Genomic DNA, 12,845 nt, shown 5'->3' on the forward strand with positions numbered 1-12,845 from the left:
CCTGCACATGTATAGGAGCCCTTAAAGACTAGGTTTAGTGGTCTGGGGTTTTTCTTCAGACCTCACAAATATCAGTCCTAACTGAATTTTGAATTGATAATCCATGTGTCTGTCATATCAAAATTAGATTGTTACAGTGTGCTATGGATGGGGCTATTGTTTAAATTGGCTAAACATTAAAATAGTCCAGAATTTGTATTGTTGCTTAATGTGCACATGGGGAAAAAATAAAACTGTTTTGCAGCTTAGATTGCCTATACCTTCTGAGTTCATCCTCAGATGTTTGACCATGCTGCCACAATTAGATCAATAGAGAGGACCAAATCAAAAATATTTCTTAAAAGACAAATGGTAGTGGCTTGACATTTATCAAGATATTGGACCTTTGGAACAAGTCTTCTATTTTGGACGTGCAAAGGCTCATTTCCTTTCTCTTAGCTCAGTTGTGATGTTAGAGAGTGGTTGTAGGAGAGGATGAAGGAAGAATCTGCTGGAAATTTATTTTGTTAGTGACGTGTGTTCCATTTGTATATTTGGTTGGGATAACTGCACATAGTCAGGGAAACTGCTGAAGTCTGTTTCAGATAGGCACTTTGTTCCTGCTGGATGGTGGTAGTATAATAGCTCTTTCTGTCTGTTCTTGATCCACACTCAGAACAGAAACCATAATGAGCAAAACTGATTCCTTGAGTATTTCATAGAATCAGCCTTCACTTAAAAAAACATCATCTGCAGTACAAGACTTATTTTTTGGCCTTTCAAGAGATTCTGTGTTAAAGGTATTGCAGGTTTTCCCAGCTTCTACCTGCAGGAGGGCCAGATCATACTAAGGCTTGGGCTCTCTGTACAACCCAGCACCCAAGTACTCCTTATGTTCCTTCACCTTATTTGCTCATCTGTTTTCTGAATTTTGTTCTTGGGGAGTATATGTATACTATGCAGATGACTTCTCCCCACAGATGCATGTGAAGCCAATTTTTACCCCGGTTTACAATTATACGGTATTTACATCTTTCTGAGCTTATAGACCACTAATCCAATTTACTTAGCTATAAATTATTTGAGAGAGAAATGGGCTCTCTCCCATTTGGTTCAAGGAGTGAAAAATATCAGTCTCCATATGAGATTCCTCCTAGGAGTTTGCCTCCTGAGAATGGACTCTCCCTAGTAAGGGTTTCCTCTTTGAGCTGTAAACAGTTTTTTTGAGGTGGGGCTCCACTCATGTATCTATGTACACATCGTACATCTCACCATTTTTTTTGGCTTGTCAATATGCATTATAATTTCAGGTACAAAATATCAGAGATTAGGTTTCCTTCTTCAGCCAGGATTTGTTTCAAGAGTGAATAACTATGGTCTGGTGGGGGCATTCCTGACATTTAATTCGGATCTGGGCCATAGACCCTCTCTCTCTCTCTCTCTCTCTCTCTCTCTCTCTCTCTCTCTCTCTCTCAGCATACCTGATTTGGTAGCTGCTCCAGCTGGTCTGAGACGCATGGTGCGTGGATCCCAGAGTGTCCCCCATGCTGCACATAGTGGCCACCCCAGGTGGACTGTACCACATGTGTCTGCTCTGATGCATGCACCTTGCATGACACCCACTTCAGCCATTCCAGGACCTGCAGTGCTCATAGGTGCCGTGTGCGGCACAGAACCCAGAGCATCTGGAACGGGTGCCATGTGAGGCATAGTTCCAGAACTACTGGGTGGCTGCCAGTCTGACCAAACTGCATTGTGCAGGGCACCCGTTACAGCCACTCACTCCCTGGCTGGATGAGCTTGATACCCCTGACTTAAAGAGTTGCATGTTTTTTATACTCTGTTTACATATCTAATCACTGATCTGAAAATGCTTTTTGGTTTTTTTAATGGTACTTAGAAAATTATGGTCCAGTTGATCCTCTACTCTTTTTCTATCACAAGATGTGGTTTAGATGGAAAATTGAGTAAGGCAGTCCCTGACCTGTGGTGTGGATGGATCCAATTGCTGCTACTGCTGACTCCAACTGGTAAATTTGGTGTGGTGGAAGGGGAGGGGGGAGGGAAGAGGCGTTGGGGGTGGGAGCAGATCAATGCCCCCTGAGGTGAGGGAGGGGGAAGGGGCAGTGACAGGTGCTGCCCAGGCGGGCGTGGGGGGGGAGGGGAAGGTGGCTCCCACTGCTGCTTGCACCCTGGGAGGGCATAGGGGAGGTGTTGTGTCTCCCCCCGCTTCCTCCCGCCCCCCCCCCCCGATCTGCGCACGGCAGGGTGGGCTGCAGCTGGGGCAGTGTGGGGCTCTTCTCAGTAGGGAGCTGGGCTCAGAGTGGGTGCTGGTGATGCTGGGAGGATGCTGCATCCACCCGAAATTTCACCACCACTCCACTCCCAGTGCCACAGCTGCCAGTTGCCTGGTACAGCCCCAGCTCAATGCCCCACCTCCACCCACACTCCGGGAAGAGCCGGGGCTGTGCTGAGCAACTGGCAGCGGTGATGCTGGGAGTGGAGCAGTGGCGAAATTTGGGATGGATGCAGCATCCTCCCAGCATCACAGGTGCCCACTCTGAGCCCAGTCCCTGCTGAGAAGAGCCCTGTGCAGCCTGCCCTGCCCTGTGCAGATTTGGGGGGCACATGCCTCCCTGTGCCCTCCCAGGGTGCAGGCAGCGGAGGAAGCTGCCTCCCACCCCACTGCCCTACCTGGGCAGCACTTGCCCCTGCCCTCTTCTTCACTGCAGGGGGCATTGATCTGCCCTTGCTGTGCCCCTTCCCTCCCCTTCCACCACACCAGACTTACCGGGTAGAGGCAGCTCTCCACAATGCCTGGCTGTGTCCTTGCTTCCTCGCTGTCCTCGGGCCGATATCCAATATCTGATGCAGCCAGTTTTCTTTATATTGGTACCAAGCCGATATCAAATCAGTGTATCAGTGAACCTCTAAAAATTGGTTCTTCTTAATATAACATCCTACATTATTACAGTGCACCATTTTTGCAGTTAATACATTCAGTTCAGGAATGGCATACATTTATAGTTGCGACTGAATTATAGTTATAGTTTGGCAAGTAGAAGTTTGTAAATCTAAAATGTCAAGTTGTTGTATTAAACACATGGTAGGTTAGGCCTTGGAGAAAGTAGGTAAGATTGCTGTGTAACGTTGCGCACACAACTTCGTTTGGAATATAATTCTGCCATTCAGTACCCATTTTGCTTCCCTTTTTCTTTAGATTTGCTTTAATTTCATAAACTGAAATGCTTAATCCCATTCATAAGAACTCTCACTTTTCTCAGCATTCATATTTTCCTGGTTTGAAAGGCTCAAATGAGTGATTTATGAATGACAAGTTAAATCAGGTGCCCTTGAAACTGCAGGAGCCAGGTGTCAGTCAGTATAGGTAACAAGATACAGGGAATAGTTAATCTAACTGTGGTAAAACACCTTTATCCATTTAGCACTGTGAATGCTGAATTATTGATTAAACTGTTCTACAGGCATAAAATGAAACTTCAATTAAATATGAAGCTGACTTCAGGCTTGTAGCTCTTACCATACTCTTGAAATGGAAGTAAGCATAAAAATCAGGCTGGCACAGTTTCAGCTGTGCAGCACTTTTTCCATAGATGTGCAACAGTGCTGTTTTCATTCAGTTGCTTATGACTGAATGTTTGGATAGACTTGGCCTGTATTTTGAAGACAGCTTCATGTGTGGTTAATTTTTCAATAGAGATGCATAAAGCATATGTGGGCATCTTCAGTAAAGAGATCATCTGTGTAGATAGATCAAGGTGAAAGCACATGGCTACATACAATAACAGAAGCCAGAAGAAATATATAATGTTGCTTTGCTGCAGCAAAACATTGTTCATTTTCCTTAAACAAGATGTGGACCTACAGTAGTCTGAAATGGGTGATATGGATGCTTCCTGTATAACCTGAAATAAAAACTTACCGCTGAATGGACTGACAAAATATTGCCAAAGAATTGTGTAAGTTGTTTGGCTGTGGTTTTTAAAGAAGCGTAGAACAAACTCTTTGTGCTTGACTCCATATCCCATATGCAATTAACTTCCCCATTATGAGCCAAATCTGCTAATTCATTCCAAGGCTCTGAATTAACTTTTGTCCTAAATTCAATGAATTGTTAAGAATTGTAGAGATTTCACTAGCTTTACTTGTGAAAGTACATTTTTCCCTTGTTCTCCTACATGCTTTTTGGGACTACTTTTAATAATAATTACAGAAGGGTACATGAAAAATTCCTATCCCACTCTTCGAGTTGCAACCTTTGTGGCCAGTTGCTGTCCTGATGGACTTTCTATGAAAGCCTTAAGATTTGCCCCAAACCAGTTTTTCTTTATGGTAACTCATTGTCTCACCTCATGAAAAGCAGCTCATTAAAGCAAGGCTCTGCTTGCTGTTCAATGGTAGTAAGAGGTAGTAAGCCACTAGAAAAGGGCTGATTTTAGAATTTTCCGCTTAAGGTATTTTACAGAAGTACTGTAACTTCACCTTTTTAACCTTTATTGTAGGGTTAGAGTGAAATTATTTTTGCCATACTTTATGTGATGCCACTATACCACCATGAAACTATCATAGCTTCCAATCAAGTGCTTTTTTTCAAATACTGCAATATATGATTTTAGTTAGGAAACTGCTTAATTGTTTTCTAAATTATACAGTTATAAACACCATAACTTTTCACAATTTATTTGACAGGAACTGCCCAGGTAGTTGAGTTTTATTACTTTATCGGCATTGAATCTTCCGAGGCAGAGAGAATATAGAATTTAGGACTTATTTTTAGAAGTCGTGGTTCTGTGCTAGTTTAGATAAGAAGTAAAATGCACAGTGCAGTTTTTTTTAATGGCTTTTATTTTTTATAATGGCAGAGATGCAGATAAAACATAATTGTGATCAAATTTGAGCATAAACTTGATCTGAAATCTTAATTTGACTGGAAAGGCCAATTTGTGTATGTATTGTCAGTTGCAGTTTTTCATTTCGAACTGCATACTGTTTTTAAACTGTATTAAGAGAGTGAAATAGCATGTGTCATTATAGTCTCTGCTATTATCCTCTTTACATATGTTTACACTTAGTTTTTTTTTAAAAGAGGGGTGTTTTTGGTTAGGATGTGGTGTTCAATTAGAAGCTATCTAATTTTTGAGTTAGATACTTGGCTTTAGCATCTCATCTATGGAAGAAATTATATATTAAAACCTCTAAAAAAGATATAATGGTTTGAACCCTTGTTGAGGGACTTGGTATGCACTTTATTACAAATGCCTTGCAAATATTAATATATTTATTTTTCTCATCACCCTTTCTTGATATGACAGGATGGCATTTATTTCCATTTATGGGAACTAACGTAGGGAGAGTAAATTAGAGGTGTGTGTATATATAATATATATAAAGTATGTGCGCGTGTGTTTGGTTTTTTTTTTTCTTTCTCTTTTTCTGAGTGCCCAATTTGGAATACAAAACACCATTTTTTCTGTGTAGCGTGTAAGGCATGCCTCTCTCTACTTTCAGCTGCAACTGAGAATGCTTGGGACTTTCAAATCAGACCCAGGATTCTGGGCATACAACAAATAAAAAACTCACTAGCGACCGCCTGTGAAAAGTTTTCTTTATGTGACTGGCATCCAGGTTGTAGCCATATTGGTCTAGAGGCAAAAGGAATTAGAAGTCATGGTCAAGGTGATTATCTTTTATTAGACCAACTAGATTTTTGTAAAGAATTTTTTTTTGCAAAAATCTAGTTAGTCTAATAAAAGATATCACCTCTACCATGAGTTCTGATTCCTCTGTGTGACTAGCCTGTTGTTGCTCAGGGACCCCATGGAAGAACTAGGAGTAGAATCCTGGCCCCAGGAAAGTATTTAATTTCTGTAACCACTTCATTTCCTGCAATCCTAGGCCTTGTTCACTGCAAACTTAGTTTGTCCAGTAAGTGATGCAGGGATCCTACAAAAAACAGCTTTCTCTCTTATGTGGACCTTGATTCTGTCCTTGTGAGTGAGGTAGAGCTGTGAGATTGTTTAATTGAAGACTGCAGTGTAATGCATCTGCAGAAGGAGGCCAAGTCAAGGTAGTTCTGATAGCTTTAATTCTGGTTATTTTTAGCTTAGGAGTGCCTTGTTTTTTGAAATCTTGATCTGTTAACAGAAGTGAATAGAGAAGAAAATGCCTACATTTGAAACTTGTCTGTCCCAACCATATAGTCGGTTCAATAGATGACATCACCCACAAAAAGCCTCACCTCTTGCATAGAATTTCCTAGGTTTTTCAAAACGACAAAAAAGAAAGAAAATTCCATGAGGTATCATCCAATTGACCATGTGGTTTAGCAGCAGTGTTGGAACCTTTGGATAAATTGCATAGGCTGTCACTTGAGGTAGCTAAGTAATAGGTAAGAATATTAAATTGTCATCTTTTTATGCGGCCACATCATCCAGAGCAGTGTTTCCTAACCAGTGTGCTGCGGCACAAAAGTGTGCCATCAGAAGTGAGCAGGTGTGCCATGGAATTTTGCCATGGCAATGACCTACAGTGGGTGTGAAGATGGGGAATACCTTAACAGGTGTGCCGCAGAACATTTTTATTAATGCAAGTGTGCCTTGGGCTGGAAAAGGTTGGGATACACTGATCCAGAGAATGAGAAACACACTTAGCTAGTGGGTTACTTAATAGTAGAAGAATGGTAGAATTTGAGAATCTTGTTTTTCATTCCAAGCTTGGAAAGGAAGCAAGTTTATGGGCTTTCCTATCTCCTCCACCTTCATCCTGTACCCTGGTCTTCTCTGCCTCTTCTCCTTTATGCCCTCCTGTTGCTTATCTCGGTCTCAGTCTCTGCCTGTTGTAGTTTCTGTACCTTAGGCTTCCCAATTCGTGTCCCTGTCCAGTTGCTAAATTCTTCTTCCTTACTGCTTTTTAGTTCCTTGTAAGATCTCTCGCTTTTCCTGGGCTTCTTGGTAACAGTTAAACAGGAGTCTGGCTTTATATATATATTTTCTGAGCTCTGTACTGCCCTGTAGGGAAGTGCAGTTGCTTTTTGGGAATGTGCAGTGCTAAGACTCATGAAAACCTAGAGCATGCTCAGTGAAGATACAGTCTTGAAGGGACTATCTTCTTTGCTAGGTTTTTGAGTGTCTGGAAACACATTTTTCTGAGACTTTTAACCTGGCATAATAATGTGAACAGGTTTTCACCAGGATAAGGAAACTTTTGTAAAAATGCTAATAATTGAGGTGTTGAGCTACTAATTTTCTTTGTCTTTTAAAGAGTTCTTTTCCCCATTCTAATTTCATTTTAGAGGGAGAGAATTTGATAACATTTTGAAATTAAAATTTGATTTTTGTAACACCCTTCTGTGGCCTTCAACAAAAGAAGCTTCAGTTTCCCTTCAGACTTTTCCAACCCAGAGAATGTTATGGGGATAAATGCACTAATAAATACGGTGAGGGTAATTTGAGGTACTTATCTGACTCCCCTCCACCTTACCCTTGCCATATTTTTTAACATAGATGTAGGTCCAAAGAGCGGAGTTGGCTATAGTTAGCGCTGATTTCTAGATGTAGGAGCTGGTTCAGAAATAACAATGTGTGGGTGGAAGAAACAAGCTGGCTGTTACTGGATGGGAGAGGAGTGAGTTGCTTTTTTTGCTCTCAGGAGTGCCAGTTACGGGGGCGAGTTGTGTGCTGTACAGCCACAAAGAGGTGCTGAGTTAGTTCTGACAGTGCCACTCTGATACTAAGGCAAGCAAAAATATATGATTGAAGCATTATCTAACATGCATATCTTCACTTTCAGGAGGTTGTAAATATTCTGGTAAATGGATTAAGCCATAGTTCTTCTGTACCACAAAATAAATCTAAAAGCGAGTAAGCTTTGGGACTGGATAATTCGGGGATATTTTTCCTCCCTGTTTGGATCCCAGTCCTGCAAGCACTCGCATGACTAACTTCATTGAAATCAGTGAAGCTATTTACCTGGATCTGTTTAAACAGGAAGGAGAGTATCTGATGTTAACTTATGTCCATGCCAGGAGGCTAGTAACATAATGTCCCATATAATGGCTATTTTGTGTAACGAACTGGTAGATTTTCTTAGTGCATGGGCAGACAAGTATATCCATTTAAAGGGGAAGAAGGTTTTTACTGTGGTTCAGCTGATTCCACTGTAACTGTTTGCTTGTGTGCTCCTGACCTGGAGGGGAAGTTTAAATCAGGGCAGCATAGCCCTGACTGAAACATGATTCAGTTACAGCAGTGCAGCTTCACTTATTATGGAATAGCAGCAGACCTATGGAAAAAGTACAGTGGATCGCCTGATATGTTCTTGCAAGCAGCAAGTTGTCTTCCTCTTCTCAGGTTTTAAAATAGCATATCTTTCTGATTTATACGTTGACCCCCACATTTTAGGAAAAAAACACTTTTTCCACCCCCAAAGTATCAGTCAATAACTGCAGGTAGATCCTTGGACCGCTAGTGCCCTTTAAAATAAATCCTTTTAGAAAATAAAATAACCAGGGAAAGGACCTAAATAAAAATCATCCTTTTTTTAACAAAGATAGCTTTGCCCAAATTCACTATATTGTCTACAGCCTAAAAATTTTTGTCAGTATGTACCAAGGCAGGTAATTTCAGTTAAATAGAAACTTTATAATTCTGAACTGAGACAGCCCAGATTTTATTAAAAAGCCAGATTTGAATTGCAATTCTAGATTCAAACTTCACAGGACACAAACAGCCAAATTGCTCTTGTCTAGGGGCTCAAAATCTCATTTTTTCCTAGCTTTTTGAGGGATATGGGGTAGAAAAAAGTGGTTGGTTGTATTTGCATGTTATGTGCAGGTGTCAGCTTAGCTCTGACCTCTGCTGCAAGTGTGAGGAAAGCACATTCAGCCTACTTTGTGTTTTTTAAGAATGAAATATATTATCTTTGTAAGTATTTTAAATTTAACCTCAGGCACTTTTTTAGTTTAGCACTAGAAATCTTTCTAAATTTCTGAATTACATCCAACTCCACATGGTTTCCTGCCAGCTCACCTGGTGGGCTGTTTCCTGGCTCTGTCATTCCACGTGGAGAGTGGAAATCTTACCTTGACATTGGGCTCTTATAGCTTCTGAGCTCTTATCACAACTGCTTCGCACTCCAGTGAAGCAAACCAGGGAGAGCCCCAGGAACTGTAGAGTAGTGATGATCTGAGTTACCCAGCCCACCTGGCCCTTTTGTGCATGAGCTGAGCCTTTTGCTGCCATGTAGGAGCAGATGATCCTGCATGGCACCTTTTAAGGACTACAGTGGCTGGCCCATAGTGTCAGAGGTGTAGTAGGTCATCACACCCAGGGCAGCTGTGATGCACGAGGCAGCACCAGATGCTGCAGTGCTGATGGGTAGTAGTGTGATCAGCCACTGCTGCAGCAGCAGTTATTTTTGCATTCCCCCAAAAAGATGGTGACTGTCCCAGTAGCTCCCCTCATTTATGGTACTGCACAGGGTCATCTGTGCTAGCATTATGATGGTAGAGCAAATGACCCTCAGTGGCACACTTAAGGGTGGTGGAGTAGATGACTCCACTGTAGCTGGCTCTTAAAGGTACTGAACAGGGTCATCTGTTCCATGCAGTAGTTTTATTCCAATTATAAGACTTTCTCCCTCTCCCCAACCCACAGATTAGTTAACTGCAATTTTTTATGGCTGCTTTTGAGATGGGGATAAAGGGTTGACTGATAGAATAGTATGTTTATATGTCTGCCCTTAGTGGACAAGTGGTTATCACTGTTCAAGTTGGTATTAATTAGCATCTTTATTCATGTAAGCAGGGAATTCAAATAGTGAATGAACACAGAGGTTTGCATTACCTTCACATCCCAAGAAGTTCTCTTTAGATTTTGTTTTAAGCATGTTGCAGCAGTCCACAGGACATGTATAATATGGACAGCATCAGAGGCAGCTTTGTTCAGTTGAGCCCTTTGTCAATCATCAGATTTTTCTGAACACTGATTTGCAAGCTCTAAGAATTGTGATATGACATTAAGAATTTGTTAAGATGCTGTTTTTAGTAGTTATTTCTTTTTGTATGTTCTATAGGAGAATGACTCAGGAACACTGGACACAGTTGGTGCAGTCGTTGTTGACCAAGAAGGAAATGTTGCTGCTGCTGTCTCCAGTGGAGGTTTAGCTTTGAAGCATCCTGGAAGAGTTGGTCAGGTGATTAGTTCCAGTTCTTTGGAAATTACAAAGAAGTAGCTATAACAGTACAAGCTTAAACTAGGCAAGAATTGTGTGGTAGTGCACTACCACCATATCACTCAAATGGGAAGATCTCAATCCTCTGTATAGGAAATGAAAGTGCTTTGTTCTTGGTGACATTTTAAAAGATTTTTTTATAAGTGTTGTGGACTTCACTCTGGACCAGGAATAGCAAGTATGTTGTATATCAGAATGCACTATTAGAAAAACTGTTTCTTCCTACTTGTATATTCTTCCAATAAATATCCCAAAAAGCTTAAAAGGAAACACTGAAAATCTGAAATGCTTAGATTATTTTTATATAATCCTTGTTTAATACAAGTATTGTGGAAAGTGTGGCCTTAGTTTAATCCAGTGGCCCACTTTTGTGTTGCCTCACAGTTTCAGGACAAATGAAAAATAAATGATTGATGACTGGAGGCATAGGAATTTTGAGAGACTTCAGGAATTTTTAGTACACAGTGAAGCTGCTGGACAACTGGTTTGTCCATTTTTGGTGCTGTCCTATTGGTAATCCTCTTTGGACTGTCCATAGGATTTTTTTTTTTTAACAGAACAGTGCTCTAAATCCCCCCCCTTCTCCCTCCCCCCACATTAAGTCCTGTGTCTTTTCTCCCCTCCCCCATGCCATGGTAACTGGGCTTATTTAAAACCGGTTCCTTTATTATTATCCCACATAATAACCCCCCTTTCTTCAGAAACCTGGCTGAGTACTTAAATTTATGAAAGATCAACTTCTTTTCTCAGGCAGCTCTTTATGGATGTGGGTGCTGGGCTGAAAATACTGGAGTTCTCAATCCTTATTCCACTGCTGTGAGTACTTCAGGTATTTACTACTTTTTTTATAAATATTTTGAACTGCTGTTCAATTTTCTTTTATAATATATTTAAAACTTCAAAACAAGCTAGTTATTAAGACCTGTTCCTGGGCTGTATTCTCTTACAACCCTTGAATTCAGCTTATTGGATACTTAAAATCTACTTGAGTTTGATATTAGGCCATCTCTTTTTCACCCCTCCCCACCCCAACCGTCTGAGAGGATTTCCAATACTCAGTTTCTCCATATCACTGTAATGTTGAGGGAATGTTTGCTACTAGAGATGAGCTATTGCACATCTGGCTCTTAGCAGCAGTTGTATGGACTGGTGGGTCCTTCCCTGTCATTACTGTTCTTTGGACTATAACCCAATAAAAGCACCATTTGTTCTGTGAGTAGTTCCATAAATTCCATTTGTTTTCCTCCTAGATCCTAGTGTGTTAAAGCATTTCTACAATATATACAGAAAGGCCTCTATTCTACCACATACTGTCCTTTTTATTTTGATAGTCTTTTCCACCTAAGGGGAAAAGAATAAGTGAAGTATTATTGTTACTGTTTCCTTCATGATTGCACAAATAAGATGAAGTTTAGGTCTTCATTCCGATATTGTCCTATTTCAAAGTGATATGTTTGAGCCTTCTCCCAATAAAGTAGTTTGTTACTAATGGATTTAGAAGGTAAAACTATTATACCATATGTTGATAGGACTAGCCTTTTCCACAGTGTTTCTGTCTTGTTAATAGTCCCTTCATATTTAAGCTTCCTGTATGCATTTTGTTATGTTCTAGAACCAGATAAACCAAAACTGGTATTAATATTCCCTTTGGTTGGTATAATCTTTAAATAATACCATTATACAATGACATCAATTTTAACAATCTATCCTTGGTGAAATAGCTGGATGATAGCTGTATATAGTTCATTTTCTAATGTGTATATATAATATAGCACAGTGAAAAATATTGAAATTATGGATTATTCTGGTGAATGTAAAGCAGGAAGGAAATTGAGTTACTTATCTAATACAGATCTTATTTGAAATGGTGGAATGACATTGGAATGATTTCCATTTTGTTGGTCAAAATATTTTCATCTTTCAAACATTCCATCTTTCAAATAAAATGCACAAATGTTTTAAATAAGATGAAAAATTTAACTTCTCTTCTGCATGTCTCCCAGTCTTTACTATAGACCTGGGCTGTCCAATGGATGGCTTGTGAGCTGCATGTGGCCTGGGAAGGGTTAAATTGCATCCCCTGGGATTCCATGTGGCCACTGCTCCCTCCCCTTGCATTGCTTGAGCTGCTGAAGTAGTTGGGGTTTCTAGGTTATCTTTCTCTTCAGCTTCCCCTACCCTGGGGTGGTGCAGGTTGGTGCAGCCCAAAGTACTGGGGACCCTGTGCCGTAGAGCACCTGTAGCTGGGGCACTTGGGGCAAGTCAGGGTGTGCGGTTCAGCAAAGGGGAGGGGGTACGGAGGGAATGCGGCCCTGGAACCATCTGGCCCTTGCTGGTGCAGCTGTGTACTGTTTTTCTTGGCTCCACCGGCTTTTAAGTTGCTGCTCTTGCTTCCTAGTTGGGTTGTGCAGGTGGAAAGGGGAAACTGGCAGGACTGGGAACTGGGCTGGGGTAGGCTTTCCCTGAGCCTGCTTTCTGGTAGTACTGGCTTCTAAATTGCACGAGCTACCACCCACTTCTCACAATGGGGATCCTGGTGGGTGAGGAGCTTGTGGGGAGCAGCTGGCAGTTGCTTCTCTCCGAGTTTAAGGGATGCCCTGGAGCAGCTGCTCCCT

General features: G+C 41.1%; 1 protein-coding gene across 4 annotated transcripts in view; it reads left to right on the forward strand.

Moving 5' to 3' along the window:
- Nucleotides 1–12,845, forward strand: part of TASP1 (taspase 1) — a 161,668-nt gene that overhangs the window by 58,065 nt on the left and 90,758 nt on the right. For all 4 annotated transcript variants that reach the window (XM_006260835.3, XM_019500826.1, XM_019500827.2 and 1 more), the window contains 2 exons: nt 10,072–10,191; nt 10,981–11,059. In XM_006260835.3, coding sequence (XP_006260897.1) covers nt 10,072–10,191; nt 10,981–11,059 — 199 coding nt within the window. The remainder of the gene's footprint in view (nt 1–10,071; nt 10,192–10,980; nt 11,060–12,845) is intronic.

The sequence above is a fragment of the Alligator mississippiensis genome, chromosome 1, assembly GCF_030867095.1.
Source record: "Alligator mississippiensis isolate rAllMis1 chromosome 1, rAllMis1, whole genome shotgun sequence".
Lineage (NCBI taxonomy): Eukaryota > Metazoa > Chordata > Crocodylia > Alligatoridae > Alligator > Alligator mississippiensis.